This window comes from Pollachius pollachius (genome assembly GCF_949987615.1).
Source record: "Pollachius pollachius genome assembly, chromosome: 1".
Classification (NCBI taxonomy): Eukaryota; Metazoa; Chordata; class Actinopteri; order Gadiformes; family Gadidae; genus Pollachius; species Pollachius pollachius.
In genome coordinates this window covers 52,367,568-52,395,336 of record NC_136934.1, presented here as the reverse complement: position 1 = coordinate 52,395,336, position 27,769 = coordinate 52,367,568, and the positions used below count along the sequence as shown (strand labels likewise).

At 50.1% G+C, this 27,769-nt stretch overlaps 2 protein-coding genes across 2 annotated transcripts; one reads left to right on the top strand and one right to left on the bottom strand.

Annotated features, from left to right (window-relative positions):
• Window positions 1–251: 251 nt before the first annotated feature.
• On the top strand, window positions 252–12,686 carry plin6 (perilipin 6; the record flags this gene model as incomplete). The annotated part of the gene is made up of 8 exons (XM_079728732.1): window positions 252–299; window positions 1,511–1,709; window positions 2,293–2,375; window positions 2,648–2,852; window positions 3,684–3,865; window positions 4,544–4,810; window positions 7,806–8,216; window positions 12,660–12,686. 8 exons carry the CDS (start codon window positions 252–254, stop codon window positions 12,684–12,686), a joined length of 1,422 nt encoding a protein of 473 aa, XP_079584858.1.
• LOC307092191 (uncharacterized protein) lies at window positions 12,139–27,589 on the bottom strand. Its single transcript, XM_079759104.1, has 13 exons — window positions 27,408–27,589; window positions 20,390–20,522; window positions 19,897–20,035; window positions 19,670–19,786; window positions 19,050–19,164; window positions 18,822–18,962; window positions 18,154–18,265; window positions 15,075–17,281; window positions 14,618–14,805; window positions 14,211–14,313; window positions 13,518–13,571; window positions 13,165–13,278; window positions 12,139–13,039 (listed from the first exon to the last, which is right to left on the bottom strand). The coding sequence occupies exons 1-13, from the start codon at window positions 27,417–27,419 to the stop codon at window positions 12,797–12,799; spliced, it is 3,678 nt and encodes a 1,225-aa protein (XP_079615230.1). The 5' UTR covers window positions 27,420–27,589; the 3' UTR covers window positions 12,139–12,796.
• Window positions 27,590–27,769: the final 180 nt, after the last annotated feature.

The window sequence follows — 27,769 nt, the reverse complement described above, 5'->3', positions numbered from 1 at the left end:
AGAGATGGAGAGAGAGAGGAGGGGGGAGAGAGAGAATGAAGGAGAGGAATGGAGGGAGGAGAGGGAGGCCACACTAGGACCTTTCAGACGTTGTTCCCCCCATGGTTAAATAATGTGACATGATGACTATGATGATGATAATGACGAGGACGATGATGATGACGATGACGATGATGATGACGGTGACGATGACGACAATGATGACGATGATGACAATATGTTTTCTTTGATCTCCTCAGATATTCCACAACATGTCACAAGATGGTCAGACGTCGATTTTTAACGGCTCCGACTATGGGGTGAGCCGCAAAAAACACACTAGATCAACCAGAGGGAATCCAACCAATGATGGCGTGCGTTAATGCCTTGCTCATAGTGTATGTACATTTACATTTACATTCGGGGCATTTAGTTGACGCTTTTATCCAAAGCCACGTACAATAAGTACATTTGTCAGAAGAGAGAAACAACAATATATCTCTCACTGAACAGTAAGGATGTTCATAGAACCAAGTGCCAAGCACTAACAATCACTAGGTTAACCCATTCCCCGTATACAACAGAGATATCTAGGATAAGATGTGTGATGGAAAAGTCCACATGTTGTTACCTTTTATGAACTTAGGCTTTGTTTACTATTCCGTGTATGGTCTTGCCACCCTGCTCATCTTCAGGGTTGTCTAAAATGTTAAGCTTTGTGCTTGGTGTGATGTATATTTGTTTTCACATTCTATGCCTCTGTACCTGTTGGAACGTCGTGACCCCTTCGGTGAATGTGTTAGAAGCTGTAACCGACCACTGGGGGAAGAAGGGACAGGGTAACTGATAAGGCACGGCCGTGAACCCCAATCCATGGCTTATTAAGGAGCTTCAATCAACAGATTACTCTCTGGTTAACAAAGGCTTTTGGTTTATTGGGGGACAGCTGCCCTCAGGAACCCGACTGAAGTGTATCAGAACTGCTGTCTTTAGTCATGCAGTGGACTTCTCTTTGCCGACCTTTAGAGAGACGCAGGGCGAACTCCCATCTGAGGCCTCGGATTATTGTATTGTATGCCTATTCTATTGTTTGTTGATGCATGTTGTGATGTATCATTGGTTTTACTATTATTACAAGTATATATGACCATAATTCTCCACAAGTATTGTGTGCTTTTTGCGTTTGAAAATGTCCACTGTCTTAGACGCAATATCTGGTCAAGGAATTGCCACGACAGATGCTACACAATGCTAAGTGCTGGTTTAAGTGCAAGGACGTATAACACACAATATGTATGTTGTACCACGTACAGTAAGTGCATTTAATATAAAAGCTTCGCGTGCCTTGCTCAAGGACACCTCATCTGTGTGGACGTAGGAGGGGGCTGCACTACTACTCACCCTGTCGACATTACATTTTCGTGCACCGGTCAGGATTTGAACCTGCAACCATCCGGTTACCGGTCCTCTCCTTACCCAGTAGGCTACCGTCATCCCTGTTGAAAATATGTTTGTGTACGTGGGTTTCCAGGGCAACGCGGTGCTGCGTGTGGTCCGCCTGCCTCTGGTCAGCTCCACCCTCCAGTCGGTGACCGCCGTGTACTCGGGGGTCAAAGGTCGCTTCCCCCTGCTGGGGGTGGTGGGGGATGTGGCCGAGGTCGGCCTCCGGACCGCCTCATTGGCCGCCCTGAGCCAGGTCACACCCCTCCTGCAGAGGCTGAACCCGCAGAGTACGCTCACCGCACAGAGGCACACGCACGCACACACACACACACACACACACACACACACAAGCACACTCATTCACTCACTCACTCCCTCATTTGTTTAACATATTTTCATAATTTTCATCTCAAGCATTCCCTCACTCCCTCACTCACGATCACTCACACTCTCACACACTCACTCACACTGACACTCACACTCTCACTCTCACTCTTACACACTAACAATCACTCTCACTCTCACACACTCACTCACTCACTCACTCACCATCACTCACTCTCACACACTCACAACCACTGTCACTCTCACACACTCACTCTCACTCTCACACACTCAACATCACTCTCACTCACTCACTCACTCACTCACACTGACGCTCACACTCTCACTCACTCACAATCACTCTCACACACTCACTCACTCACTCACCATCACTCACTCACTCACCATCACTCTCACTCAATCACTCTCACTCACTCACTCTTACTCACTCATTCATTCACTCTCTATCAGTCAGTCAGTCGGTTAGTCAGTCAGTCAGTCAGTCAGTCACTCACTCACCATGTCTTCATCTCTTCATGTCTTCAGTCGAGGCCGCCAACGACTACGCTTGTGTCGGTCTGGACCAGTTGGAGAAGAACTTCCCAGTCCTGCACCAGTCCTCTGAGGAGGTGAGCTCCCACCTGGCTAGGGAGTTAGCACACCTAGCTAGGGAGTTAGCACACCTGGCTAGGGAGTTAGCACACCTAGCTAGGGAGTTAGCACACCTGGCTAGGGAGTTAGCACACCTAGCTAGGGAGTTAGCACGCCTGGCTAGGGAGTTAGCACACACCTAGCTGGTGAGTCAGCGCACACCTAGCTAGTCAGTTAACAGACGGCTATCCCGTCGGTTGGCGGACGGCTAGCCGGTCGGCTAGCAGACGCCTAATCCCCCTCCCTCCAGGTGATGGGCCACCTGAAGGACGCCCTCCTGCTGACGGTGGACGACGTGGCGGGGCGGGCCGCGGAGCTCAGCGAGCTGCTGCGCCTCCAGCTGGGGGCTCTGCAGGACTCGCCCCTGGGCCGCGCCGCCTACTCCGGGCTGGACGAGGTGCTCAGCCAGCTGGAGGACGCCTCAGCGTACTACCTGCCACTGCCGCCCACCATGCGTGAGTCCGGGAGCAAGGCACCACCCTGCCCCCTGGGGTCAGGGGTTCTATTCCATTTGAAGTCAGTGGATAAGGCCACTGTGTGTTCTCCTCCTCTCCTCCTCTCCTCCTCTCCTCTCCTCACTGTGTGTTCTCCTCTCCTTACTGTGTTCTCCTCCTCTCCTCTCCTCCTCGCCTTACTGTGTTCTCCTCCTCTCCTCCTCTCCTCCTCTCCTCCTCTCCTCTCCTCCTCTCCTCACTGTGTGTTCTCCTCTCCTTACTGTGTTCTCCTCCTCTCCTCTCCTCCTCGCCTTACTGTGTTCTCCTCCTCTCCTCCTCTCCTCCTCTCCTCTCACTGTGTGTTCTCCTCCTCTCCTCCTCTCCTCTCCTCCTCACTGTGTTCTCCTCCTCTCCTCCTCTCACTGTGTGTTCTCCTCCTCTCCTCTCCTCCTCTCCTCTCCTCCTATCCTCTCTTCCTCTATTCCTCTGCTCCTCTCCTCACTGTGTTCTCCCCCTCTCCTCCTCTCCTCTCCTCACTGTGTTCTCCTCCTCTCCTCCTCTCACCGTGTGTTCTCCTCCTCTCCTCTCCTCCTCTCCTCTCTTCCTCTATTCCTCTGCTCCTCTCCTCACTGTGTTCTCCTCCTCTCCTCTCCTCCTCTCACTGTGTGTTCTCCTCCTCTCCTCCTCTCACTGTGTGTTCTCCTCCTGTCCTCTCCTCCTCTCCTCCTCTCCTCTCCTCTCTTCCTCTATTCCTCTGCTCCTCTCCTCACTGTGTTCTCCTCCTCTCCTCTCCTCCTCTCACTGTGTGTTCTCCTCCTCTCCTCCTCTCGTCTCCCCTCCTCCTCTCCTCAGGCCGGGAGTGGGAGCGGCGGGTGCAGGAGTATGAGGAGGAGGATGAGGGCGAGGAGCCGGGGCTGTGGACGCGGTTCAGAGGCCTTCTGCTGAGGCTCAGCCTGCAGCTCTACCACCGGCTGCTGAGGCAGAGAGACGCCCTGAACACCGTGGCCCAGGGCCTGAAGGACGGGGCCGCCCGGGTGAGGCTGCCCCGTCTACCGGCCCCCACCCAACAGACCTCCACCCCACCTCAACCCCACCCCACCTCAACCCCACCTCCACCCCACCTCACCTCAACCCCACCTACACCATCTACCGGCCTCCACCCAACCCCACCTCCATCCAACCCCACCTCAACCCCACCTCAACCCCACCTCCACCCAACCTCCACCATCCACCCCACCTACACCACCAACCCCACCTACACCACCAACCCCACCTACACCACCAACCCCACCTATATCACCAACTCAGTACTGATGTACTGGGCCTGTATTGTAGTATTGGTGTGAGTACTGATGTATTGTAGTATTATTGTCAGTACTGATGTATTGTAGTATTATTGTCAGTACTGATGTATTGTAGTATTATTGTCAGTACTGATGTATTGTGGTATTGGTTTCAGTACTGATGTACTGGGCCTGTACTGGTGTGAGTGCTGATGTACTGGGCCTGTACTGGTGTGAGTGCTGATGTACTGGGCCTGTACTGGTGTGAGTGCTGATGTACTGGGCCTGTACTGGTGTGAGTACTGATGCACTGGGCCTGTACTGGTGTGAGTACTGATGTACTGGGCCTGTACTGGTGTGAGTGCTGATGTACTGGGCCTGTACTGGTGTGAGTGCTGATGTACTGGGCCTGTACTGGTGGTCCTCTAGGTGGGTCTGGGCCGGGTGGTGGACATGATGGGCTTGCAGCTCCGTCAGCTGCAGCTGTTCCTGACGGCGCTGGTGCTGCAGGCGGGGGCCCTTCGGGGCCTGGCCCTGACCCAGCTCCGGGCCCAGGCCGGCCTGCTGGCCGAGCTGGACCTGGCGGGCCAGCTCCGGGGTCTGCCCCTCAAGGCCACCGAGGTCCTGGTGGACCTGCAGGAGCTCTCCATGGTCCTGCTGCAGCTCCTCATCAACTCCAGCCCCCTGTACGCCATGGTGAGTCCAGCCGCGCCCCCCTGTTACAGTAGCCTTAACTGTTACAGTCCCATAGCCTTAACTGTTACAGTCCCAAAGCCTTTACTGTTACAGTCCCAAAGCCTTAACTGTTACAGTCCTAAAGCCTTAACTGTTACAGTCCCAAAGCCTTAACTGTTACAGTCCCAAAGCCTTAACTGTTACAGTCCCTAAGCCTTAACACTGTTACCCTCTCAAAGCCTTAACACTGTTACAGTCCCAAAGCCCTTCACAGTTACAGTAACCCTAACCCTTACCAGTGACAGTAACCCTAACCCTTGACAGTGACAGTAACCCTAACCCTTAACAGTTACAGTCTCAAAGCCCTTGACAGTTACAGTAACCCTAACCCTTAACAGTTACAGTAACCCTAACCCTTGACAGTTACAGTAACCCTAACCTTTGACAGTGACAGTAACCCTAACCCTTCACAGTTACAGTAACCCTAACCCTTGACAGTTACAGTAACCCTAACCCTTGACAGTGACAGTCTCAAAGCCCTCAACACTGTTACAGTAACCCTAACCCTTGAAAGTGACACTCAAAGCCCTCAACACTGTTACAGTAACCCTAACCCTTGACAGTGACAGCCTCAAAGCCCTCAACACTGTTACAGTAACCCTAACCCTTGACAGTGACAGCCTCAAAGCCCTTCACAGTTACAGTAACCCTAACCCTTAACAGTTACAGTAACCCTAACCCTTAACAGTTAAAGTCTCAAAGCCCTTCACAGTTACAGTAACCATAACCCTTGACAGTGACAGTAACCCTAACCCTTGACAGTTACAGTCTCAAAGCCCTTGACAGTGACAGTAACCCTAACCCTTAACAGTTACAGTAACCCTAACCCTTAACAGTTACAGTCTCAAAGCCCTTCACAGTTACAGTAACCCTAACCCTTGACAGTTACAGTAACCCTAACCCTTGACAGTTACAGTAACCCTAACCCTTACCAGTTACAGTAACCCTAACCCTTGACAGTGACAGTAACCCTAACCCTTAACAGTTACAGTAACCCTAACCCTTCAGTTACAGTAACCCTAAACCTTGACAGTGACAGTTTCAAAACCCTTCACAGTTACAGTAACCCTAACCCTTCACAGTTACAGTAACCCTAACCCTTGACAGTTACAGTAACCCTAACCCTTGACAGTTACAGTAACCCTAACCCTTAACAGTGACAGTCTCAAAGCCCTCAACACTGTTACAGTAACCCTAACCCTTACCAGTTACAGTAACCCTAACCCTTGACAGTGACAGCCTCAAAGCCCTTCACAGTTACAGTAACCCTAATCCTTGACAGTGACACTCTCAAAGCCCTCAACACTGTTACAGTAACCCTAACCCTTGACAGTTACAGTAACTCTAACCCTTGACAGTGACAGCCTCAAAGCCCTTAACAGTTACAGTAACCCTAACCCTTGACAGTTACAGTAACCCTAACCCTTACCAGTTACAGTAACCCTAACCCTTGACAGTGACAGTCTCAAAGCCCTTGAGTCCTGACACTGCTCCTGTCTCTGTCTCAGCTGCAGCAGCCTAGCGACCAGGACGTGGACCTTTGAACCATCTTACACTCCTGAATATAGCTGTGCATATAAATGTACTATAGGGGTGTTTTCAGTAAATATAGATATCATACTTTCAATTCATCAGGTCATGTGATGTTTTTAGCAGAAGCAGCCGGAGGATGTGTTAGCAAGGGGATATGAATAGCGGTTTATTCACGGCAGTAGCTCACTGATGTCAACTGTGGCTTGTTTCAGAGTGAATGTATTTTAAAATAAAATTGCAATAGTAACCGTTTCCATGTTTTACTGACGTCATTTGAATAATAAATAATGAACCTCAAAGCCCTTAACACAGTTTCCGTCTCAAAGCCCTTAACAACGCAATAGTCTCAAAGCCTTTACAGTCCCAGTCTCAAAGCCTTTACAGTCCCAGTCTCAAAGCCTTTACAGTCCCAGTCTCAGAGCCTTTACAGTCCCAGTCTCAAAGCCTTTACAGTCCCAGTCTCAGAGCCTTTACAGTCCCAGTCTCAAAGCCTTTACAGTCCCAGTCTCAGAGCCTTTACAGTCCCAGTCTCAAAGCCTTTACAGTCCCAGTCTCAGAGCCTTTACAGTCCCAGTCTCAAAGCCTTTACAGTCCCAGTCTCAAAGCCTTTACAGTCCCAGTCTCAAAGCCTTTACAGTCCCAGTCTCAAAGCCTTTACAGTCCCAGTCTCAAAGCCTTTACAGTCCCAGTCTCAAAGCCTTTACAGTCCCAGTCTCAGAGCCTTTACAGTCCCAGTCTCAGAGCCTTTACAGTCCCAGTCTCAAAGCCTTAACAGTCCCAGTCTCAGAGCCTTTACAGTCCCAGTCTCAGAGCCTTTACAGTCCCAGTCTCAGAGCCTTTACAGTCCCAGTCTCAGAGCCTTTACAGTCCCAGTCTCAGAGCCTTTACAGTCCCAGTCTCAGAGCCTTTACAGTCCCAGTCTCAAAGCCTTTACAGTCCCAGTCTCAGAGCCTTTACAGTCCCAGTCTCAAAGCCTTTACAGTCCCAGTCTCAAAGCCTTTACAGTCCCAGTCTCAAAGCCTTTACAGTCCCAGTCTCAGAGCCTTTACAGTCCCAGTCTCAGAGCCTTTACAGTCCCAGTCTCAAAGCCTTAACAGTCCCAGTCTCAGAGCCTTTACAGTCCCAGTCTCAGAGCCTTTACAGTCCCAGTCTCAGAGCCTTTACAGTCCCAGTCTCAGAGCCTTTACAGTCCCAGTCTCAGAGCCTTTACAGTCCCAGTCTCAGAGCCTTTACAGTCCCAGTCTCAAAGCCTTTACAGTCCCAGTCTCAGAGCCTTTACAGTCCCAGTCTCAAAGCCTTTACAGTCCCAGTCTCAAAGCCTTTACAGTCCCAGTCTCAAAGCCTTTACAGTCCCAGTCTCAAAGCCTTTACAGTCCCAGTCTCAAAGCCCTTCCCTCCTGACACTGCTCCTGCTGGTCCTCAGCTGCAGCAGCCTAGCGACCAGGAGGTGGAGGACTTCCTGAACCAGGAGCGCTTCACCACCCAGATCGCCCCGCGCCGGGACTCCACCAACAGCCTGTTCCTCAAGGCCATGGACGGCCGGCCGCGCCGCCGCAAGAGCCTGTACTCCCGGGCGCGGCTGGGCTCCGGCAGCGCGGCCAGCCCCCAGGGAGCCGGTGCGGCCACGCCCGGCATGGCCAACGGGGGGGCCCCGGAGCTCGGGAAGTGCCCCCCCGTCACCCCTCAGCGCAGACCCTCTGCCACCGAGCTGCTGCTCAGCCCCATCCTACAGTTTGTGTCCGAGAGCCAGAAGGCCTTTGACTACCTGAGCCCCGCCGGGCCGGCGGACCACGACGGGGCCGGGCCCCTGGGCCCCGAGGCCGAGGGGGCCAGGGTGGCCGAAGAGGAGGAGGAGCTGAAAGAGGAGGTGGAGGAGCTGAAGGTGGAGGTGGAGGAGTGCCCCCCCGTTACCTCCCAGCGGAGGCCGTCCGCCATCGAGGTGCTGCTCAGCCCCATCCTACAGTACCTGAGCCCCGCCCTGCCCGCGGAGCAGGACAAGGAGGAGGAGGAGGAGGAGGAGGAGGAGGAGGAGGCCAGGGTGGCCAATGAGGAGGAGGTGGAGGAGCTGGAGGAGGAGGATGAGGAGGAGGAGGACGAAGACTGAGGAGGCCGGAGACTGAGGGGCCCACTGCGGTGGGGCCCCCCACCTCCACAGCAGGATGTGGTGGGAGGGGAGGAAGAGGCTAAGGAGGAGGAGGAGGGAGAGGAGGTGGTGCCTTTGTCAACAGGCATATGGGTCGATTAGTTTAGAGCCTCAACCAATCGTCGGTGCTCAGTGTTGTGTTGTCTGTGGTGATGGGGTAGGAACACAAGACTGTGATCTTCAACACTCATCCAGAGCTCCACCTTAGAACCATCTTATACTCCTGAGATCATCTATGTACTATGGGGATGTTTTCAGTAAATATAGATATCATACTTTCAATTCATCAGGTCATGTGATGTTTTAAGCAGAAGCAGCCGGAGGATGTGTTGGCAAGGGGATAAGAATGGAGGCTTATTCAGGACAGTAGCTCACTGATGTCAACTGTGGCTTATTTCAGAGTGCATGTGTTTAAAAATAAAATTGCAATAGTAACCGTTTCCATGTTTTACTGCCTTTAATTGAATAATGAACCGCAGAATAAATGTTCTACTCACAGCAAACACTTTCAAAAGCCTGGTTAACGTCAAACGGACGAATTCTAGTGTTCACTTATACCCAAGATGTACTTTTGTGACGTGTGCACACAATCTGTACACTTTGATTATGGAGATGAGAAGGTTGGGGTGATGTTGCCTTCCGTCATTAATACTCAATCAAATGCCCAACATTACAGGAATACATTCACAATCTAACGGCGCTGGACTCTGACTCTTTTTGGAATCTCTGGAAGTCACAGAGAAAGAAAACGCTTGAAGAGACAACGATTCAAGATGAGGATGAATGGACCAACCAGCTCACAGCAGCAGAGACCAATAGAGCTGCAGTAGAGACCATTAGAGTATCAGTAATGTTTGTTTGTTTATGTAAATACATACATACTGCAAGAGTATATACATACATGCATGCATACATGCAGTCATATAGTGATATGAAGAATATACATCTACAAATTAAACCTCAGAGCTCAGTCTGTGAATTCCCCTTCTGACCCAGTTCTTCTTCGTTAGCGGCCATCAGCCATCGTCCATACAGTAGTGTTTCCCATAGCGCGCCTCATCCATAATTCACCCCCATCTTACGGAGGTCGCTGTAATCAGAACCCAAGAGATGACCTTACATCATCAAGATAATCGTCACGGTTACAGCAGCTGTGGGTTAACAGTGAGGTACAGGACGAAGGACCAGCAATACTTTACCTTCTTTCCACCAGAGGTCCAACGTACTTGATACAAGTCCCAGGTACTTAGCTTAAGTACAGAATTTAGCTGTAATTCATTCAAAGTAATTAGCATTCCAGTAATTAATGACACCATATTCCATAGTAGCCTAAACCTTTTAAAATACCACATATACTGTTTTTTTGTGAGGCGTAATTTCCTGTGTGATACCACTAGCCATCAAGTGACCATTACAGCATCAAAGTAGCTTTAGTTTTGATACATGAAAACCATTATAAAATACTTGTATTTTATCAATGAATCATTAGTATGGTTCCCATCCACGTCTGTTGAACATTGTTCCAGACGTGAAGAGGATCTCATCCTGGAGATTATGGATGGAAGATGGTGTTCAACACGTCTTCTCAAACTTTTTCGAGGAAGGTCTGCGGTCTTTCGAAGAAGAGTTTTGAGAAGTGGGTCAGCCCTCAACCCGGAGGGGCGAGCACGCTCATTAAAACGCACTTCCTAGAACACATGAGCATTCACAAGACCTTTAATTATTATTTAGACGTTTTAATTATGAAACATTGCAAATATGAAAAGATTCTGAATCGAACTGTTAGCCTATTGGTGCTTGGCTGTAGAAAGTGAGACCATTGTTTCCCAACCTGTTGGTCTGATCCCTTCATCCCCACCAACACTTCCTCTGAACTAGTCTGATATTAGTGATCAAAGCCTAGTGGCCTTGGAGCTAGGGTTACACTATTATCACTGAGCTTCATTATGTATATGAAAGTAGACTAGAATCTAATATTATACTATTATCATATAGTATCATTATTACTATTGAAGTAGACTAGAATCTAATATTATACTATTAATATGGAAATAGCCTAATATTGAGTGACCAGAGAAAGGAGAAACATAAGGACAGGGAGGGAAGCAATCAACGAAGGAGGTGAGATGAGACAGATCGTCTGTTGGTAGCAGAGATCAGAGCTCCAGAGGAGTTTCTTCAGACGACTATCTGAAGACATCCACTGTTTTATGTTTCAGAGGACTGTGGTGGAACCCAAATTGAAAAAAACAAGCACAAAAAATGAAACGTCCATACAGGTTTGGTAAAGAGTGTAAAGTCGTACGGACCACATTAAGGAGTATGTCAAACCTGAAACACGTCTACAGCACCAATAGAAGCTCTACGCTTCCTAGAACTAGGAAATATCTACAGTACTGTAAGCCACTCAAACACTGCAAGAAGACCATCAAACCCGAGAAGAACAGACACATTCAGGAACTATCAGCGATGAAATCAGACTCTTTCTGGAATCTCTGTAAGTCACAGAGAAAGAGAAAGCCTGAAGAGACAACGATTCAAGATGAGGGTGAATGGACCAACAAATTCACAGGAGCAGAGACCAAAAGAGCAGTAGGAGAGACCATAGGAGTATCAGTAATGTTTGTATGTAAATACATACATACTGCATGAGTACATACATAAATACATACATGGATAAAGACAGACATACGTACGTACATGCAGACAGACAGACATGCACACACACATGCAGACATGCAGACATGTATACATACAGGCCGGGTAATGTATTGCTTATTTGACTGCACACATGCTATGGTGGGTCCAGGGGTCAAAGGAACATCCACTTGGGTCACGGCATGAAAGTATTGAGAACCCCATCTTTGCTCTTGTAACCAGATGAACAGGAACTAAGGTCAGATCTTAAACTCCTGAAAGTACAAAAGGCGCTAAAGACAGCACTTCGAATGATGTCAAAAAGCCCAGAGAAACTCCAATATAAACAGAAGCTTGAAATGAAAGACTCCTAACACCAAATATGAACGAGTACGTCTTTGATGTCGTGAGTAGAAGGAAGCAATTATTTGTGGATTTTAATAATATGTTAAAATCCATTAATATGTGTATACATGAATGCAGTGGAGTCAGTCCTGTTATCTCAAATAAAAAGAGTGCTTACATACGCATAACCTAAACATCTCCAATAATGCTACCTAACTGTGAAGGTTACCCTACTACTCTACTGCCCCCTGCTGGCCGTGGATAGCAACTGCCTTTCAGTCCACGGGTCTAAGTGTGGTACCCCGATGGTAGCCTGGTGGTACTCTGATGGTACCTTGGTTGTACCTGGTGGTACTCTGGTCTCCGATGGTACCCTGAAGGAGTCTTTCTTGCTCCTTAATGGGAGAGTTATCATGTAGGCCACTGTGAATTAGTACAGTATAAATAAAATGGACTTGACGATGTCATCTGCAATGTATCCTGGTCATGGAGATAAATTACATTAATCTGTGTTAGATCTGTGAAACAATGTGCTTTAGTCTGCAGGAAGAGAGCAGACTATTTTATATCGAAAGTTAAATAATGAGAAAGATTTGGTCTGAAAATATATATTTATTTGTGTGAAAACAGTTGTTGAAAAAGGAACAGTTCCCTGGGCGTTTAGCCTTTAAGATGGCAGAGGAGAGGTCTGATCGCCTTCAGGACGGCATCGTTGTGGTCTGATCGCTTTCACAAAACTCTTTGCAGCTGCACGCATGAAGACATCTTGAAAAGCCGGACGAACAAAACCAGGATCCACCGTTGACCCACTTCAAGACTTCGCCCAAACCCAAATCTCGGGGCTCAAGTTTAGATTCTTTGCCCATCGTAAACAATAGAATGCAGGAAAAAATACAATCAGTTAAAGTGTCAGAAGGAATGTAAACAAGTCATTCACAGAGCATACCAGCGCTCACACCCAGGACCACAATTCAAGGAGAATGCATTTGTTCTAAGTTCAGAGTCACAGAGACAAGGGAATGAAAAGACCGGCCCAATCAAGTAGTACCGGCTCATAGCTTCCCCAGAAGCCCTGGTCCTCAGACCCCTAGGGGCCCCTGGTCCTCTAGAGGCCCCTGGTCCTCAGACCCCTAGTGGCCCCTTGTCCTCAAGACCCTCAAGGGGCCCCATGTCATCTAGGGGCCCCTGGTCCCCAGACCCTCAAGGGTCCCCATGTCCTCTAGGGGCCCCTGGTCCCCAGACCCTCTAGGGACCCCATGTCCTCTAGGGGCCCCTGGTCCCCAGACCCTCTACCTCCCCCTCCTCTTGGCGGGCACGGAGCCGTTGTTCTTCAGGCCCCTCCCCGTGACGCTTGCCCTCTTCTTCGGGCGGCCCCTGCGATGCCCCGCCTTAACCTCCAGTTCGGCGTCCCGACCGGGCCCCAGGTCTCCGGGGGGGCTGGCTGGCTGCTGGGGGTCCCTCAGGGAGGGGTCGGGGTCGACGCCCAGCAGGGCAGTCAGCTGGAGCCCCTCCCACAGGCTGGGCGCCCCGTCCTAGAGGGGGAGACAGGGCGGTGAGGGTGGGGGGAGCTGAAGGGAAGGAGGGGAGGGGGGGGGAGGGGGTACCTCTCTGGGGGGCTGGAGGGGGTGAGGGGGGGTGAGGGGGGGTGAGGGGGTACCTCTCTGGGGGAGTGAAGGTCCACAGCCAGCTGGAGGTCAGTGATGAGCTCTAAGGAGGTTCTGTAGGGAGGGTTCTTCAGGTGACAGAGCCGGTTCTGGACCAGACCCAGAGCCTGAAGAACAGAACACATTTACACTCGGAGCCACAGCCCCGTGTTCATACACTACCGTCGCTCGACAGCAAATGGATCTCAACTAATTAGGATAATCGATTAAGCACTTTATCAAGTACAAATAATCATTATTATGCTTAGTGTTGCAGTTAACGGATCATCATGAAACAGACGGTTTAGTTTTTCTTGGCTGCTGGTCAGATAAAGAAGGTCCATCAAAGACCTGACTGTTGGAATACCTCTGTGGGGTCTCCCAGCTGGCACAGCAGGGACAGCAGCACGTGCTCACACTTCTGTTGGGAGAGGAGCAAGGTCAGCCTCAGGTCGACACAACGCCGGCCTCACGTCGACACAACGCCAGCCTCACGTCGACCCAACGCCAGCCTCACGTCGACACAGCGCCAGCCTCACGTCGACACAACGCCGGCCTCACGTCGACACAACGCCGGCCTCACGTCGACACAACGCCGGCCTCACGTCGACACAAGAGGACCAGAGCTACTGTGGTTCTAGGACCAGAGTGTGTGGTTCTAGGTCCAGAGTGTGTGGTTCTAGGACCAGAGTGTGTGGTTCTAGGACCAGAGTGTGTGGTTCTAGGTCCAGAGTGTGTGGTTCTAGGACCAGAGTGTGTGGTTCTAGGACCAGAGTGTGTGCTTCTAGGACCAGAGTGTGTGCTTCTAGGAGCAGTGTGTGGTTCTAGGACCAGAGTGTGTGCTTCTAGGACCAGAGTGTGTGGTTCTAGGTAGAGTGTGTGGTTCTAGGACCAGAGTGTGTGGTTCTAGGTTCAGAGTGTGTGGTTCTAGGTCCAGAGTGTGTGGTTCTAGGACCAGAGTGTGTGGTTCTAGGACCAGAGTGTGTGGTTCTAGGTCCAGAGTGTGTGGTTCTAGGATCAGAGTGTGTGGTTCTAGGACCAGAGTGTGTGGTTCTAGTACCCGCTGCTCCAGCAGGCTCAGGCAGGGCGTGTAGCTCCTCTCTGAGGCGTAGGGGTCTCCGGGGTCCGACAGGTCCTGGCACAGCGAGCAAACCCAATCCGGCCTACAACCAGAACCAGCGGAACCGGTGAGACGGGAACATGGACCGCACATTTTGGAATCAAACAAACCAATTCAGAAAATACTAAAACATGGGACTGAGACCCCCATGGGGGTGCTAGGATCCGAGGCCCAGGTCTCAATCCCGTCGTCCGCTACGTGCCAATGCATTCAGGTTCTCCCTCAAATAACGCCGCCCACTCAACCCCCCAGCACCCAGGAGGGTGGAGTGGGGACTGGCCCCAGACGGCGGTGGACCCCTCTGATGGGGCCCCGAGACACAAGACCTCCAGACAGAGAGCTCTTACCCGGGCCGGGCCCCGGGGGGCACGTGGCAGGCGCTGTGGAAGCTGCGCTCACACTGGCTACAGGCGGCGTCGCAGGACGGGGCGTGGCAGCACGCACAGACCGCCAGGGACCCAGGGGCCTGGGGGCCCTCAGGGGACCCGGGCGATGACAGAGGCTGGAGGTAGGCGGCCTGCTCCTCGGCATGGGGCTGCAACACAGAAGGCACTCGGGTTCAATTCCTCGAGTGGGTCGTACCATACTGGGCCACAGCGGGGGGGCGAGTGGGTCGTACCATACTGGGCCACAGCGGGGGGGCGAGTGGGTCGTACCATACTGGGCCACAGCGGGGGGCGGGTGGGTCATTGAAAGGTTGAGGTGTATTCAGGGACAGGTGTATTCGGGGCTCGATCCCAGGACCTTTCGGCTGGGAGTCAAACACCCGAACCCCCGGCAGGGATGGATCAGAAGGTTCCCTACCAGGTCGTCGTCCGTCACCTCCTCCAGGAACATCTCCTGCTCCGTGTCCCCAGGGTGGAGCAGGTAGCGGGGAGTCGGGCGGCCGGGAGCGACCGCCGCAAGAGGCAGCCGGAACAGAGACACCACTGGCCACGGGCTGCAGGGGCCCGTCCTCGCCGCCCGGCTGCAGGGGCCCGTCGCCGCCGCCCGACCGTCGTCGTCCTCCCCTGGCTCCTCCCCCGGCTCCTCCCCTGGCTCCTCCCCCGGCTCCTCCCCCGGCTCCTCCCCCGGCCCCTCCCCCGGCTCCTCCCCTGGCTCCTCCCCCGGCCGCTGTGTGGCCACCTGCTGCTCTCCTGGAGTCTCAGGACCGGCCGCATCCTCGGCTGAGGCCCCCGGGGGCTCCGGGACCATGTCCCCGCTCAGCAGGGAGGAGGTGGTCGCTTCCTGCACGCCGGGGTACGTTGGCCGATTGTGGCCCTGGGTGTCCGAGAGCTCCCCTCCGTCCCCCCAGACTGAGGGCCGCTCAGGAAAACCGGAGGAGATGTCCTCGGGGGCCGTGGGGTCGGACACGGTGGAGGTCAGCTCGTTGTCCTGGATGTTGGGGTACCACAGACACTCCTCTGGGCCCTGGCTGGAGGAGACGTCGCAGGCGGAGTCTGCCAGGGCCTTCACCGTCCTGGTGGTCGGGGGCGGAGCCTCTGGGGAGGGCGGGGCTCCTCTGGGGTCCGGGCTGGGCTGCTTACGCTCGGGGTCAGAGGTTAAGGAGTCTCCGGTGTTTCTACTGAATGAGAAACTATCCAGGATGATCTGGTACAGAAGGGGGTTCTGTTCCATGACCTGCTTAGCCCTCGAGGAGTCGCCGGAGGGGGGTGGGGTCGGCCGCTCCGATGGGAGGGGGAGGGGTGGCGGACTGGGTTCAGGAGTAACCGGGTGGATCTGGTTCTGAGTCCGGTGCCCGGCAGGTACCTCTGCATCATGGCCGCTGCCCCTGGGGGGGAAACCGCCAAAGGGAAACGGTACCGCCTTTGGCGCAGAGGGATCCAACGATGATGGCGCTGTACTCGGAGGGATCGGTTGACAGATAGAGTGGTAGGAAGAAGTCTTTGGCCGCCGCGGTTTTTTTTTTACTTTGGGGTCAGAGTGTTTGTCTAACACCACCGTGGGAGTCGTGGACTTAATGGGCGCCCCCAACATGATAACCTTCTGGTTTGGCTCGCCCGCCGCGCCGCCCGTCTTGTCCTTAATGTAGCCGCTTAATGCGGAAGATAGTATGGGGTAGAAGGTGGTCCCGATGGGGAGGACACAGTAGGGCAGCTGGTTGGAGAGGTTGGCCACAGTGGTGGGTACTCCGCCCGGTGGGTGTTCGGCAGAAGGCGTCGGAGGTAGAGGCTGTTCCTTTTGGGCCACCAAGGACCCCTCAGAGTTAACTAGTGGGTGACCGGACTGGGCCTGGCTGTGCCACTGAGGGTAGCCTGTAGGGATACACGATGAGGTGGTGGTGGCTGGACCTATTGGCGATTGGCTTTGATAGCCTAACCCAAAATAATAATTGCTGGAGCTCTGAAGGCTCGATCCAATGATGCTGGTCTGCTGTTGGCCCGTCTGCTGATCGAGGGTCTGCTGTTGGAGGGTCTGCTGTTGGCCCGTCTGCTGTTGGAGGGTCTGCTGTTGGCCCGTCTGCTGTTGGAGGGTCTGCTGTTGGCCCGTCTGCTGTTGGCCCGTCTGCTGTTGGCCCGTCTGCTGTTGGCCCGTCTGCTGTTGGCCCGTCTGCTGTTGGCCCGTCTGCTGTTGGCCCGTCTGCTGTTGGCCCGTCTGCTGTTGGCCCGTCTGCTGTTGGCCTGTCTGCTGTTGGCCCGTCTGCTGTTGGAGGGTCTGCTGTTGGAGGGTCTGCTGATGTACTGGTTTCCAACCAGACTCGCAGGAGGACAGTGTGGGGTGGGCAGCATATCTTACATTAGATTGGTCTGGGCAAAAGGCAGGCAGATAAGACCTGGCTGATCCCAGAACAGAGGCATGACTGACTGAACGTCGGGGCGGAGCCGGGCGCGGGGGCTGTCTGGGTTGGGGGAGGGCCGTTGCTTGCCGAGGAGGGGGATAGAGGGAGGTCTTTGCCGTCGGAGCGGCGGGGGTCGCAGTGGTCGCACCCACAACTTTCAGGGGCTGTGAAAGCCATTGTTGAGGGTTGATTTCCTTGCAGGAGAAAGGAACCTGAGACACTCGAAGCTCACCTGCAAAAGAACAAGCAGCACATGAACAGGTGAGATACTGCCCCTGCAGCAGACACCAGGGTCTGCAGCCAGTCCTAGACAGCATTTGTAGCCTACTCCTAGACCATTCTAGTCCCAGTAGGTCCTAACCTAAGCCAGATGTTAACGTTCTTCATGTTGACCCACGTGTAGGGGCTGGGCGATTAATCGAATTTTGATTTGGATTTCAATATTGACCAAAATGATCGTGATTATGATTTTTCCAAAATCTAGCAGCCCTACCCAAGTGTAGAGCTGGTTCGGTCCGAGGACCCACCTCTTTCCCACCTTCAGTACCATGTCAAAAAGTGAGACAATGAACACCCTCCCCCTCCCGCTCTTAAGAACATTCTGATTATCGATGTGATCGTTACATACTGAGAGAGCGGATGGGTATGAGGAGGATTCTGGCTCTAAGAACACGTTGTGTACGTATTGCTCCGTGACATCCACTGACAGGCAACGACTCTCTCTCAATATGATGCCTGGGGAGCCCTACCCTTTCTTCCGGCGGTTTGAGTTTGCCCTGCAGAAGGGTCTGGAGAAGAGCAACACATTTCTTTCTGCTTCCGATACGTTTTTGCGGGGGCCAAACATCCGAGCTGGCTTTTCCCCCTGGCGCCCTATTGGCTGGTTTAACACAATGACGACAGGGAAGCGACGGCAAGCAGCCAATCGCGTACAGAGTCAGTTGATCTGGCCCGTTGATCACGCCTCTCGTGCTGAAGAAAATGACAGCAGCTTCCCCAGACCAACGTGCAATCTACGATTGGCTTGGTCTGGCAATAGCCCGGCGAGGTCACTACCACAACAAACCCCTGACCTCTGACCTCTCCAGACAGGCCTGTACTCACCGAGGGAGAGGATGGCCTTCACCACGGCAGTGTTGATGGTGAGGCTAGGCTTGGTCATGGTCTCAGGAGGACCGACTTCCTGGCTCAGAATCCACTCTGACCAAGTGCTGATCTGGAAGGCAGAACAACGCGTGTTCAGCTCATGATATGCAGGGCAGCAGAGTGTGGGGGCTGCACTTTAAACCCAAGGTGAATCCAATACGTCTGCTAGAAGATTAGCTAGTAAAATAGTAAAAAAAATGCTTTATAAATACACTACCGTTCCAAAAGGTTGGGGTCACCCAGACAATTTCCTGTTTTCCATGACAATTCTAACTTTCATTCAACAGCTTTCAGCTGTGTTAACATAATTGCGCAAGGGTTTTCTAATCATCAATCCGCCTTTTAACACCATCAGCTAAACAACGTACCATTAGAACACAGGAGGGATGGTTACTGGCAATGGGCCTGTGTACACCTACTGTATGTAGAGCAATCAATTAAAAATCAGCCGTTTCCAGCACGAATAGTCATTTACCACATTCACAATGTCTAGACTGTATTTCTGATTAATTTCATTTAATCTTCATTGAAAAAAACAGTGCTTTTCTTTAAAAATGAAGGACATTCTAAGTGAGCCCGACCTTTGGAACGGTAGTGGATCTAGCGTATGTTTCATTGTGCGCTACCTCGGTTTTGCGGGCCAGCAGAGTCTTGATGTCCGTTGCGTCGTCCTCAAGCTTTTTGATCCGTATGGTGTAGTCCTCCACCTTCTCCATCAGGCTCTGCATCCTGGTCTTCAGGACCTCCTCCTCTGAGGTGTAAATGGCCTGGAACAGACGCAACGAGGCTGCTGTAACATCGGCTCTCCCCGGATTAATGAGGTGCATCTTATCCAACCAAGATGGTTCCCTTACCGCCACTTGAGCATAGTGGTTGGATAGTCTCTCTTTGAAGTGGAGGCAGAAGCTTTTTACTATCGTTAGAAAGGTGACCTTCATTTCCACTTTTTGGGAATGTATCTCCTTCAACCTGTAGGTGGAGAAATCTTCACTTCAAAACCTTCCTAGCTACACGACACACACACACCACACAATTCAACCCCGAATCAATACACGGGTGTATTGATTGAAAATGCCCCCATTTGTCCTATAGCTTGTTCTTGTATTGTAGGACTAGGGCCCTGTCAGCAATATTAATATTAATTCGAAAAATAAATATCTTGTTCGACATTTACATTTATAGGATTCTGCAGTTGCTTTTATCCAAAGCGACTTACAACTATCATGCACAGATTCACACCCGACGGCGGAGCCAACCACGCAGGGCGACAGCCAGATCTTCAGGAGCAGTCACAGCTCGACACTCAACTAGGAGGAGCTGGGGATCGAACTAGCAACCTTCTGGTTACCAGCCAACCCGCTCTACCTGACCCCTGCCGACATCATCTTAAACAGCGATTCAACCACATCTCATCAACATTATTCCAGCCTGTAGTCCAGTGCAGTGCTGCACATGCCCAGAGACCACGTCTCACCTGGAACTCATCAGCATGATGCTCTGCATGGCCTTCTCCGTGTGCTTGTCTACGGGCACCAACAGACCGTACATCTGCTTCCTGATGCTCTTGTACGCCTCGTGGACAAACTGGAAGCTGTAGGGGCGTGTGGGGGAGGAGGAAGCAAAGGGTAAGACCTCAGAGGCGCCCCCCACAGGCGGGCTTGCCTACGTTCTGCCTCGTGCTGTCAGTGAACCGGTACTCACTCGTGAGTGCGGTGGTCCATGAGCTGGCAGTCGCGACAGGTGTGGACGTCACAGGTGAAGCAGTAGAGCTGCAGAACCTCCTCGTGGTGGAGGGGACAGTAGTTGCCTGTGGGTGCCGAGTCCGACCTGGGGAAGTCCGCTGTGAGGACAAACAGCGCTCTTAAACCAGGACCCGTTTCAGCCAGGCCAACAGGCCTTAGTCAGGCAGACATGTTGAGTGACTCAGGTGAGGCTGTCAGTCATCAATCAAATCATACGCAATGCGAGTGACCAAACTAATTCCAAATGGTGAAGAACAGGATGAACTCTGACTGAGTGCAGTGCATCTTTAGGAACTGGACCGCGGAGAACACATGACTGCAAGACTCGTAATAGTTCATAGTGGTAGACAAGGGTCAAACATCGGTATGTAGCACAGTTGAGGTTTGCCACGGATACTTTAGCAGATGGGGCTGGTCCCTGGAGGTTATGCAGCCGTGTAAGAGGAACTGACCTGGGAGCTGGTTCAGGATGCGGTGGGAGCGGGTCACCTTCACCCTCTTGTGGGCTTCCACACAGACCCGGCACAGGGCCTCCCCACAGTCCACACACCAGGACGTGGCTGCCGCCCCCCCACAGCTGGTACACTACAGCGACACCAGGAGACAACAGAGCAGCACATATAACAGAGGCCACAGGCATTACTCACCACCATACAGCAGACTCCAGCTTAAGGATTGTAGAAGGTTGGTGTACTCTAGTGTCTCTGTGCTCACGGTTCTTAGTGTGGGGCCAGGCCAGTGCCTCTCCAACTGATACAAGGTGTTATGGTGTGTTCGAGACGTCTCATACACCACCCGCACAAGTTGCAAAGTGGGAAATCTCCCAGCTTTCTTGCGGCATTTCACCGAGGCACGAATCCTTTTGGCCGTAATATCTCGGGATTCTGAGAGTCCACAGAGTTCGCTGAGGTTGACCCTACGACTCGACAAACAAAGATGGCTGCGCCCATAATGAGATGTATTTTCTTTGTATTTGTACCACTTTGGTCATTTTAATGTCAATTTTAAATGCTCTTACAGACTTGATTCGTTTATCCGGTCACCAATTTATGCATTGCATGGTCTTGCTGTGCATGCAATACAATGTAAAGTTTTGTTTGTTTTCAAGTTGGTTTGCTAAAGAGGCTAAGGTAGCTAACAATAACAATGACTAGCCAATGACTGTTCTTCCGCAACTCGTCGTGTAGCTATGCCAACCAAGACAAACAGGAACGCTATAAGTGCTACAACAACCCAGGAATTTACGCCACAAGATTATCTTGTGCGGCTGGCGGTGCAAGGCCTTTTGAGTCATAGCCAGGGCCGTATACCTCATCAAGGGAGACACTGCATCGGTTCTTTTGTGATTCACGTTTTCTTTTGTATAATACTCGCCCCATAGGGTTGGGTGTGGAGAGGGATCGACAGCAAAGGAGCAGGTCTGGAGACTGCTCCTCACCCCTCCCTACACTAGAGATTATTCAACCTGAGTCTGTACCATGACATACTGGAATAAGCCCTTTATTCAACCCTCTGATCCAACCTGCCAAGCTGCCGTGATTTCCACTTCAAGAATACTACTACAATGAAAATACACAGCGCAGTCTATACAAACAGCTTAGGAATACGCTGAAATCAAACAGGATGAACTGGAAATAGAACCCTTTTCAGTTAGTTTCAAATGGAACGAGCAGCATACTTTTTTACATTTTAACGTGACCTTTAACTTAAATAGCGTATCCTTATTCCTTTTAACTAATAACCTTTCCCCCCCAATTCCGTCCAGACACAGAGAGCGACATTGGCTCCAAGTCCAGGCCTCTTGGGCCGTGAGGGCCTTCTTTTGAGCTCCGGTACGAGACTGCAGCAATGGAAACTGGGCTTCAGTTATCCAGAGGTTTTCCCCTGCACCCCCGGCTGAACCAGCCTCATCACTCATTGGAACCTGGGTTACCTCACTTGTGTCCTACCTTGACCCACCTGTGCAAGGACTTCTGTCAAAAATAATTGAGCGGAGGGGAATTAGCAATATGATTACATAACTGTCAAGCAAAAGCAAATGACTTTGTTTTAAAAAAGGTATTTAGCCAACTTTATCATAATTTGTATGAGCAAAGAAATATCACAGTACAATTATGTAATTGTTTAAGATGCACTAAAAGGAGGAGCTTGTGTACCCTGTTACCACCCACGAGAACCCCCTACAGATGGGTAGAACCAGGCCTAAGGGCCAGGTCTACTGCTACAGACAGAACCCCCATGAGTAGAGGAACCCCCTAAAGATGGGTAGAACCAGACTTAAGAGCCAGGTCTACTGCTATAGACAAGATTTTTACGATATACTCCTGTCCTCATCTTACCAGTGTCCCCGGTTTCTCTGTAAGCCAACATAAACCTGATAATTTGTTTGACTTTGTACCCTCGACGCACTTAATGTATTTACTCTTTATGATGCTTTTGGAAATGTAATGTACATATCTGTACTCTTTTTACTTATTATTTTTTTTTAAGTTGCTGGGGGCTTCTAGCCTCCAGCAACCCAACCAAGTGGGGCCCACAAGGGAGCCTCTTCCTGAGGAAGTGCAGACCCAGCAAGGCGGCGACAAAATGCCCACATGGTATATCCTGGAGTAGTTTAGGATAGGAAAGCCCAGGTGGTCTTGCTCTACTTTAGGTGATCAATGGACCATCTTGGTATATTAGTTATTTGTTGAATCTTCGGTAAACCTTACTTCATTGAATTCTCTTCTTTGAGCTTATTTTGTTAATATTGTATTCCTTATAGTTAAAGTTAGAGTTGATTCCTTATAAAAGCAAGGAATCACTTAATAGAAGAACTGGGCATGTTGGAGATCTGACGACAGAGATCTGGAAATCTTTAGATGGGTAAGATCTTCAACACATCCTGTTCCCATCGTAAAATATCTGCTCCCATGTGGCCCAGCTTGGTCAACCACAACGCTACCCAACCTTGTCCCCCAACACTCCTCCCCCCTCTGGGTTGAATCCGTGAGTCAGTAAACCATGGGTACAGATCCTGGGTACCACTGACCATGGGTACTGACCATTGATACTGACCAAGGGTACCCACCATGGGTACTAGGGGTGCCCAGCGGATCCTACCGGGGAGGGGAGGCTGCCAGCATTACCCCTGATGCTACAGAACGCATACTGCCAGTTCAGGTAGGAGGCAGAGAAACACCAATGATGGTTGATACCGGAGCAACAAAACATGCAAGTCCAGACTACGCCGCCTCCCATAAACATCCCCATGTCCGGACATGTCCGGACAACATCCCCGGACAACATCCCCATTCTTGGGACAAGCACAGATATTTCCCATTAAGAGCTCCGGTTCAACCGTATCCCAAGCCAAATAGGGAAGCAAGGGGCTTGGTTAAGCATCGACCCCAACAAGTTCACTTCAGTATGGTACAAAAACCCTGAATCTGCAGAACACACAATCTTATTGGTAGGTTAAAACCGAGTCAAAATATCCAGAGCCTATGATGAAGACTGTTTCAAAGAATGATCATGGGAAGCTTCACGCAGCAATTGAACACACATACATTCAATGAGACAAAGAGTTTACTTGATTCTTACAGGGAAACTTTAAACTCATGGGTAGTAACAACAAAGGAAACAAAAGTGAGAGCGAGTGAGCATCATGAAGAATCATCAAGAAGGCTAGCTGCTTCTTACCATTACAATTAGGGCATTTAGCAGACGCTTTTATCCAAAGCGACTTACATCGTTAATACACACATTGACACACCGACGGCAGAGTCAACCATGCAAGGCGACAGCCAGCTCGTCAGGAGCAGTTAGGGTTAAGTGTCTTGCTCAGGGACACATCAACACTCAGCTAGGAGGAGCTGGGGATCAAACTAGCAACCTTTCGGTCACAAGACGGTAACTGCTCCACCTCCTGAGCTAAGCCGACCCTTCTTACATATGCGGTTTGCGCCCGGTAGAAGCTACAAGCTAAAAACAATGCTTTAACAATCTTTTTCAAGTTCTGCTATCTGCACAAACAATTTGCCAGATGGAAGCTAGGACTCCAAGGAGTACAAAGGTACAAGCCTCATCATGAGCTTTATCTCGAATAACATCAAAAACACACATTTCTTGGTTACTACAACTGATGACACACACACACACACACACACACACACACACACACACATACACACACATGTATGTGTTCATGGAAGCAAAGGGCTTCCATATATTTTTGTATTTGTTCAAGAGAAAAACAAACTATCAGACTGATATCGGCAGATAGCCAAAGCTACGGTATCTGTATTATGGGAGAAATGTACTCTTACATTTAATGATACTATGTAATTATTATCTTGCCTACACGCTATATGAATCTAATAAGCGTGGAGAAACATTGAACAGTGAGTACCACTCTCCCCCAAGCACAGCTGCAGGATTGTACCAATATGGCTGCCAGGTTGAACAAGTACAGTGACCTATGGAGCGACCCCGAGCATGACATGTTTAATTTATGTAGCTAGCATGTTCCAAATATGGTGGAGGCCCCAGATGCAGGCTCAGAGTAGGTCGAGGAGAATGGGGGAGAGCGGGTTAGGGGTACAGTATATCCCCATATAAGGGAAGAATGAATGGGGTGAGAAGATGCTGTATGGATATTCAGCGCGCAGATAGATAGATAGATAGATAGATAGACTCCTCAGTTCTTCGTCAAACCAACTCGCCTTGTTCTCATGGTGTGATCCAGATGCCTTGTACACCACTCGCAGAAGTGGTGTACGGGAACTGGTGTGATCCATTTCTATGGTGCGCCGGTACGCCCAATCTGCTCTAGCGAGAATGTGACGTAATTTCCTGGCTGGTAGCACCTTATATCGTTCCAGTTACTCATTGGCTAGTCAATGTTAGCTACATTAGCCTCTTTAGCAAACCAGCTCGAAAAGATACAAACAACTTTACCATGTATTGGATGCACAGACGGTTTTGCAAAAACCGTCTAATCCTAATTTTCTCCCGCAAAAACGTATTGAAACTAGAAAGTAATGCATTGCTCTTCTCCAGACCCTTATGGTGCGTTCCTCAATCCTTTCTTGCGGCATTTCTCGGAGGCACGTCCCCTTTTTGTCTTCAACTTTCGGGAAATCTGAGAGTAGACCGAGAGCAGTGATGACGCTGTCAACAGCGCCCGTGAAGAGATTTTTTTTTTGGTATTTTTTACCACGTATTTGTACCAGGTTGGTCATTTTAATCTCGATTTTAAATGCTCTTACACACTTGATTACATTGCAACTATATTCTGGTCACCAATTTATACATTGCATGGTCTTGCTGTGCTTGCAATACAATTAAAGTTGTGTTTGTTTTGTTGCTGGTATTTAACGCTATAAATGCTTGGAGACCGGAAATGACGTCCAAAGTGCAACTTGGAAGGCTGGCGTCCGAGGATTCAGGAACACACCATCATGCAGGGCAAACTCAGATCACCGGCAGAATGGGCGGGGCTACCCTGTCTACTTATTACAAAGTTACCGTGTCACTTCCACGCCATTTTTTGTGCTATTGACTTAACATAACTGCTAAAAGCAACAATGTTTTACTAAACTTATGTTCAATGTTGTCACTTGGCACTTAATTATCTGGCTATTTACCCTGTAGATGCCTCATTCTGTGTCAACTCAATCAGAGTTTGGCAGCTCAAACTTTTGATTTTGATCATTAGATCATCATCATATTGTTTCTGTAACGTTTTTCTTTTCCCTCAAATTCTGTAAAAGTCATACTGCAGCCTATACCGTAAGTAGAAAACTCTTGAAATCATCAGGAATGGTGACCAATAACCACCTCTACCCATAAACCCAAATTTGTGGTACTGCACCCAAAGGTGGCGCTATTGTAAAAAAAAAAATCATGAATTAGGCTTATTTCTCCTCACCAGATTGACCTGGGCTCAAAATTCTTTCAGAATATTAATCTCTAGAATCATATGCATTTATAAAACCCTGCTGCTTCTGCTCTAAAAATGTTTACTTTTCCCACAACTTCATAGAAAAGCCAAACGTCCACAGTCTCAACCCATTTTGCCTATGTAACCATTTTGTTATTGCATAACTACCATACGGCTATTATTAGGTGGATACCATTAACAGTGCAAATTTTCAGATCTGTGCTCTTTTAATAAAGCCTTTAATTCACTTGTGAAATGTATGCTTGGAGTTTTCTTGCTGTGGTGTGCTTATCAAAAGACATTTTCACCATGTGAATGAGGCTTCATGCAGTTCAGGAATGTCAGTGGCTCAACAGGATAATGCCTTGTACTTGTGATCCTTAGGTTGTGAGTTTGAATCCTGATTAGAGCATGACATTCTGTCATTGCCACTTATTTAACCCATTCAGACCGGATCACGCATCTGTGCGTGTTTACCTTTAAGACCGGATTGCGCATCAATGCGTGTTTACCATTAACCCATTTGTACCGGCTGCGCGGAGCAACATTGTATCTACTAGATACAATGTTGCGCCGCACAGCAGCCGGTACAAATGGGTTAAGAAACGCAACATTGAACAGCACCAACATTCCGACTCATTCGTTTCCAAGAATCTGACTGCCAAGACACAGTATTGCATCAGGGGAACTTCTTCGTTTACCATTTTTCCTTCACGATTAACTCTCTTCCGTTAGTGTTCTTGACTACAGATTTTTCAGGTATATGCTTTTAAGAAAGCCCTTAATTCACTTGAAAAGTGTGTGCTTGGAGGTTTCTGGATGTTGTATGCTTATCAATAGACATTTTCACCATGTGTATGAGGCTGCAGTTCAGGTTTATCAGTGTCTCAATGGGATAATGCCTTGTACAGGTGATCCTTAGGTTGAGAGTTCGAATGCCGATTATAGCATTATGAACAAGCTGAACATGACATTGGGCCATTGCTTTGCAGCTCACATGAAAGCCGAGACGAAGTATTGCATTAAGTGGAACATCTTCATCAACATCTTTCCTTCATAATTATTTGTCATATTTATATATCTTCCATTAGAGTGTTCTTGACTTTTAATGCTGCTCGGACCCCGTTAATCACCGCTTGCGGTTATATTTTTACTTGAGTCTGTGCCGTACTGCAGCTGTTTGAGGTTATTTGGTTATTTAGCCACTAAGAGGCGCAATTGAATGCGAGGATGATAAATCCCTCAATAGAAGTTGGCTTACTCCTAAACAATCTGCGCTGAAATGATAGCTACGCCCCTGATCGTGATGATGGTAAAACATCATGAGGAAATGGTGGGTCAATCTTATAACACGTTTTAAACCGAAGCAGAATGGATGGACCATGTGTTTATCTCAGACAGTGAATATTAACCACCGCAAGACTAACAACAGAGAGAAGTCCACAAGGCATTGACCAGCTGAGGTCTCGACCTTTAACACTGCGGACCTTTAAACTACAACCCGAACTCCGCAGCGCAGCCTCACTGAACACGGGGTTTAAACTCACCGCGGTCAGCATGAGGACGAGGCTCTTCTCCTACTCCGAGATGGCTCTTCTCCTTCTCCGAGATGGTTCTTCACCTACTCCAAGATGTGTTTTCTCCGACTCCGAGATGATGATTTTTCTTCTACTCCGTGTTCTTCTACTTCTTAACTTCTTCATCTACTTAATAACCGGGGTAACCAAGCGCTGCGAGCCCCCAGCAGGCACTGCATGCTCCGCCGAGATCAACCCTTCCTCCTCTTCTCTGCGGACCCGCCCATTAATGTCAGCCAATCACAGCGTCCTGTTGTCGTGTATCGACACAGTCAGCCAAGCATATCCAAGGAGAGGCTTTTACCTATCATAAAGTACCTCTGTATGCTGGT